At 37.8% G+C, this 6,000-nt stretch overlaps 1 protein-coding gene across 1 annotated transcript in view; it reads left to right on the forward strand.

Moving 5' to 3' along the window:
* The window catches only part of tprg1 (tumor protein p63 regulated 1), a 37,971-nt gene extending 33,308 nt beyond the window's left edge, over positions 1 to 4,663 (forward strand). Inside the window, exons 4-5 of the mRNA XM_061737013.1 lie at positions 1,761 to 1,914; positions 3,910 to 4,663. Coding sequence (XP_061592997.1) covers positions 1,761 to 1,914; positions 3,910 to 4,104 — 349 coding nt within the window. The 3' untranslated portion in view covers positions 4,105 to 4,663. The remainder of the gene's footprint in view (positions 1 to 1,760; positions 1,915 to 3,909) is intronic.
* The last annotated feature ends 1,337 nt before the right edge of the window (positions 4,664 to 6,000 follow it).

Genomic DNA, 6,000 nt, shown 5'->3' on the forward strand with positions numbered 1-6,000 from the left:
GTTTTAGATCTAAATGCAATTAAGACACTTCACAAGCATCCCTCTGTTGCTTAGGAGTCCCAGACGCCTCTTCTTCTGGAGCATGGCTTCATTCTTACTTACTAACCACAGTTACTCTTGCAGACAACCAACTCACTTTGGCAGAATTTGTCCTGTTAAAAGTTAATTTACTGCTAAGATAATTTAAAAAACTTTATTTTAAGATTGTCCCAAGTTCTGCTGTATTGCTTTACTTTACCAGCACCAATTGCTTTAACTATGAGTTGAAGAATAAAAAAGAAAAAGAAGTTTGAAGCTTCTGGTCCAAATGTTACTCAGTGCGGTTACATGCACATCTAACTCAAGCTATTGGCAACAATCTGGCTTATGATTAAACTGGAGTTTCAGATAAATCCAAGTATACAAGCGCAAGAAAACAATCGATTATTGAGTGAGGTGCGTTCGACTCTGTAATGCTAGGTGACGCCACACGCACTTCTGCGCTGGTGTTCTTCCGGTTCCTTCTTTGTTGTTCGTCTTCTTCTCCTCCTTCTGTGTTGATGTTCTGACTTTCGGGGTGTTGTCACTTCTAGAGGGGCGGTTCCTAGCTTGGCTAAGCGTGGGTTGGTATAAATGCCGGAATAACTCAAATTAGAACCCCATTATCTGGCACTAAAAGCTTGATCTCAAGAGCTTCAGTTCGGTTCGACTAAGGCAGGGGTCGGCAACTCGCGGCTCCAGAGCCGCATGCGGCTCTTTAGCGCCGCCCTAGTGGCTCCCTGGAGAATTTTTCAAAAATGTTTGACCTTTTTTTCCTTTTTTCTTCTTTTTTTAATTTTTTTTCCCTTTCTTCTTTTTTCTTTTTCTTTTTTTTCTCTTTTTTTCTCTGTTTTTTCTTCATTTTTTCCTTTTTTTCTCTTTTCTTTTTCCTTTTTCTTTTTTCCTTTTTTTCTCTTTTTTTTCTTCCTTTTTCCTTTCGTTTTTAATCTCGACATTTCGACTTTTTTCTCAACATTTCGACTTTTTTCTCGAGATTGTACTTCAACATTAATCTCGACATTTCGACTTTTCTCTCGAAATTTTGACTTTTTTCTCAACATTTCGACTTTTTTCTCGACATTTCGACTATTTTAACGAAATTCTGACTATTTCCTCAACATTTCGACTTTTTTCTCAACATTTTGATTTTGCCCTTCGCCATTTGCCTTCATTCTAAGGCTTATACATACAAGACTTTTCATTTTTTGCGGCTCCAGATATATTTGTTTTTTGTGTTTTTGGTCCAATACGACTCTTTCAACATTTTGGGTTGCCGACCCCTGGACTAAGGTGTATAGATGGCTTTTAAAAATTCAATATCGGTCGTATTAAGGCAACAATTCGACTTTCTGTTAGTGCATGTAAACGTACTGAATGAGCGAACACACACTTACTGCATCAAAAATTCAGTTACTGTGGCTTAAAACCTGAAATACTGTGGATTGCTAAGTTAGCCACATATGAACCAACAGTGTAATTCTCCGAACAAGTAACACTATGAGACACAATAGTAAAATTTGCTGTCAAAATGAAACTGACTTCAACAATCTGCTCTGAAAGAAGCTGGACCAGGATGTGACTCAAGTCTGAGAAGGTTTCAGTGCACGTAAACGAGCCAAAAGAATGAAATGAATATGTTGTTTTAAAGAAAACAGTGAGTAATGCCATTCTCTCTGACAGCACAGATACGGCTAATGTCACTGACAGAGACTAATCATGTGTTTGTGTGTGCATATTTCCAGGAGAGACGGGGAGGGCGTGCGTGTGTTCTGGGACCGGCTGAGGGAACCGTCCTTCACCTCCAGGTGGAACCCCTTTGCCACCGACTTCCCCTTCGTCACCCTCATCCCTCACCCCGTCAGGAACATCAGTGACAGCTTCTCTTCCCTCTGCGACGTACGTTCACCCATCACTGACTGTATTATTGTGTTGAGAAATGTGATTTGCATCACAGTCCCAATGTCATGACAGCCCTGACCAAAAGTATGGAATCACCATGCTTGCCAAGTTCAGAGACCTGGAAAAAACAGGATATAAAGGGGAAAAAAATACAAATAACTACATAACTGTATTTTACAAAGACAGAATAATCAGCTTTTTAAAACTCATGTATAAACATCTTCCAAGAGTGGTGATTCAGTTTTATTTTTTTGAACGCAACATAAAAGAATTGCACTGGTGCAACATTACCATGACTGGACATTGTTTCTTCAGAACCAGTGACCTGGGTGTAAACAGCCAGCGTTAGGATCCTTTCAAAGGAAATCTGGCACAAAGTAGCGGTTAGATGCCTCTGAAGAAAAACTGAAACAGATGTGTAGTGCCTCATTGATGGATACGGTAAACAAATACTTGTAACTGCTTTAAAGGTTGTGTTTTCTAACTTCCTTTTTATAATCCATGTTGGTGTGTGTACTGTACTGAGATTTATGGGATGGTGAACTGAGTCACCATGTAGGTGTTAGTAACTGGAATAAGGCATCAGGAAGCATTTCTGTGTGATCAATCATTTATCAGAGGATTAAATCACACCTACACTTCTGAACAACATTGAACATTTTTTACAATGCCATTTTTCTTGTGAAACAAAAGATAATATGGTGCAAAAAAACATGTATCTTGTTCATCTGGTGTTGTGTTGACCTAATACTTTGATCAGATGATTTTTATCATGTCATTGTCGTATCAAGAGCAGAATCTGCCACTGAAATCCTGATACCACAAATGTTCTGGTTTTCTATTTGGAGGAAACTGAATTGTGTTTATGAAATCACAGCTGAGCGTGATGTGATTGCACATGTGATTCTTGTAAATATCAAAAGGTTAGATCACTTTTAAATAGGGCAGCTTTTAAATCAATTATTACCCTCTGTTATACTGTACAAATATCTGATGGTGACAGCAGTGGTGCTTAAATATTACCAAATAAAGTCAGTAAACACTGAGATAATGAATTAGAATTTTTGCTACAGAACATTATTAGTGTTGTGGTTTTAGGGATCTGCACAAATATTTCAACATAACTAAAGAGTTTATGAGGAGGATCCAAGGTCAGAAAGCAAGGCTTTGTTACATGGATCATTATTTGACTCAAACATTTCCCTTTTTGTAATAAAGATTTTAGTCATTAAAGTCTAGGTTCTCCATTCATTTTTTCCCCACAAAATAATAGAAGCAGATATATTAAACCAAATACATAACAGGACAAACGTAACTACAGTCTGTCCTCCAAATTAGAGAAAAAAATGGTTATAGCTTTTATTTCTAAAAACAGTTTTTCACCATATATGTTTTGTCCAATTACTTTTTTATGTTTTTTTTAAACCTTTTTTAAAACCTTTATTTGTCATTTTTTAGTTATTATTTAGTTATCCATTTTAAACTCAATGAGAGATTACTCATTGAATAAATCACTTTAAGACATTTAAAAAGTGTTCAGAAGTAATTTGGATACAGTTAAAGATGCTCACTTGTTTGTTCATCTAGTTTAGAGATTATAGGACTTTTTTTTTAAATGTATGATTATTTTCCACATCTCACAACTTTTAGAATTAATTATAGCACACACAAGTATCGTCCTCTCCCTTAAATGCAGGTACATTTCATGCTTACATGCAGCATTCTGAAAAAGTATGAGCCCAATAAGAAGAAAGTAGCCCTAGTAGAGAGTAAGTACTTTAGCCTTCATCTGAAACGTCCAGAATGAGGTTTGTAGTGCTGAACATTACTCGTGTCTAATTTACATTTTTTTCTCTGTCATTTCTCATCTTAAAGAGGAAGTAAAGAACAGAAAAAGCACATTGTAATTTCTGCATGACATATAAGTTCAGTATTATAAATTCTTCAATAAGACACAATACGTCTGCATTTTGTGATTTACTTTGTGTGCAGATTGAGAAGTTCTGCGAGCAGCTCAAGGACGCAGCAGGAAAGGCCCACGCCATGAAGCCAGTTCCTGGGAAAGCTAACGGCGTGCTGATTCTTCAGCAACCAATCCACATCGAGGCGTACGTGGGTGCCATGTCTTTCCTTGGAAACCAGAATAAACTGGGCTACTCCATGGCCCGGGGAAACATTGGTTTTTAAACCGCAGAGCACCGAGTTTGACGTGTCCGCCCGTCTTTACAATGATTGCACCCTATGTTTAAAGTCATTCCCTGGAAGTTTGATTACAGCAGGTTAATAAAGACTTGTGTTTCCCAGGATGCCCCACATGAGGCTTGTGTGATAGCTCCCACCGCTCTTTACCAGCGAGCGGTGTGAGCACTTAGTAATATCCTCATTTCAACACCACTCTTCACCAGATGATGGATCTCCCCCCACTCCCACGCAACATTGTATTTGTTCTTCAGAAAAATGGTAATTCAACTCTTTCGCAACAAGAGTCTTTGCTCCCTCCCCCGGTATCTGAGAGAAGCTCATTCCCATGCCATTCAAGCTCCTTGCACAGTCACTGGAGCAAGGACGCAGGGTTGTTGACATAGTCTTTTTTTTCTTTTGGCAGTGTATTTTTTACAGTGTATACAGTGGTGAAACTTCTCCTTGAATTGTCTGCATGCATGTTTTCATGTCACATATAACAGAAACAACAGGAGCCCGTACAAAACATTGCAAAAATAAATAGATAAATTCCTAGTTTGTTTAATTTTCCTCTTGTTTTTCCATTTTTTTCCATTGCAGGTATTCTATAGAATACACCATCGCTAAAATTAACCCACTACAGGACCACAGTTAACCAGCAGACATAATGAGATGTTCTGCAAATAGTGCACCTTGAAATATGTCATCGTGTTGTAGAGTTTATTTACATGTTTTATCAACTTTTAAAGCTACTTTACTGTTCAAAATGTAGCCTCCAAAAGTGTCATCAATGTCCTGTGACTTTAGAGACCAGGGGGCGGCAACCCAAAATGTTGAGCCATATTGGACCAAAAACACAAAAAACAAATATGTCTGGAGCCGCAAAACATGAAGTCTTAGAATGCCTTAGAATGAAGACAACACATGCTGCATGTATCTATATTAGTTATAACTGGGGGAAGATTGTTTTTTTCATTATGCACTTCAAGAAAAAAGTCGAAATGTTGAGAAAAAAGTTGAAATGTCGAGAAAAAAGTCGAAATGTCGAGAAAAAAGTCAAAATTTCATGAAAAAAGTTGAAATGTTGAGAAAAAAGTTGAAATGTTGAGAAAAAAGTTGAAATTTCGAGATTAAAAAGGAAAGGAAAAAGGAAGAAAAAAAGAAGAGAAAAAAGGAAAAGAGAAAGAAAGAAGATAAAAAAGAGAGGAAAAAAGAAGAAAAAGCTCCAGGGAGCCACTAGGGCGGCGCTAAAGAGCCACATGCGGCTCTGAAGCCGCGGGTTGCCGACCCCTGGGATAGAACATCACATGTTTGTTTTTTTTTTCCCAATTAAAGAGTCATATTTTGCATGAAAACAAAGTCAAAAAGGATCATCCACACAGCAACAGGTCCAAAAGTCAGAGCCTGGTATCAGTACATTCACACTTCACAAAATGCTGCATGCTGCACCTCACCTGCAGAAATGAGTGGGACAAAATCTCACCTGATCATAAAATCAAAGCTAATCATCCGTAGTCTCAATGTTATGAAATGACAAGTAGTAGAAGCCTGTTTTTTTTTTTTTTACTTTTTCAAAGTGAATCTGTTAGAGGGCTGTTGTGGAAAAACCTGTTCTTTCCAACTAGCTGAATAACAAGGGCTACAATGCATGTAAAAAAAACAAAACAATGAAAAATATGAGTCTTGTGTTCAGACTTCATCATGCTGCCAGCTGTCATGTAGCCATGTTGTACGTTAAAATGTCCGTGTTTTAAGCAGCATCAGAGACAGTAAAAACAGCCGCTCGAGGTGCAACCCTCCTTTTTGAACATCCAAAGTTACACAGAACCACTGTTGATTTGACTAGTTTTTAATCTTCTGGCACTCGTGTGATGAATAAAACTTCTGGTGGGAACAGGCTTT

Source organism: Cololabis saira, chromosome 13 (assembly GCF_033807715.1).
Source record: "Cololabis saira isolate AMF1-May2022 chromosome 13, fColSai1.1, whole genome shotgun sequence".
In the NCBI taxonomy this organism is placed as follows: Eukaryota; Metazoa; Chordata; class Actinopteri; order Beloniformes; family Belonidae; genus Cololabis; species Cololabis saira.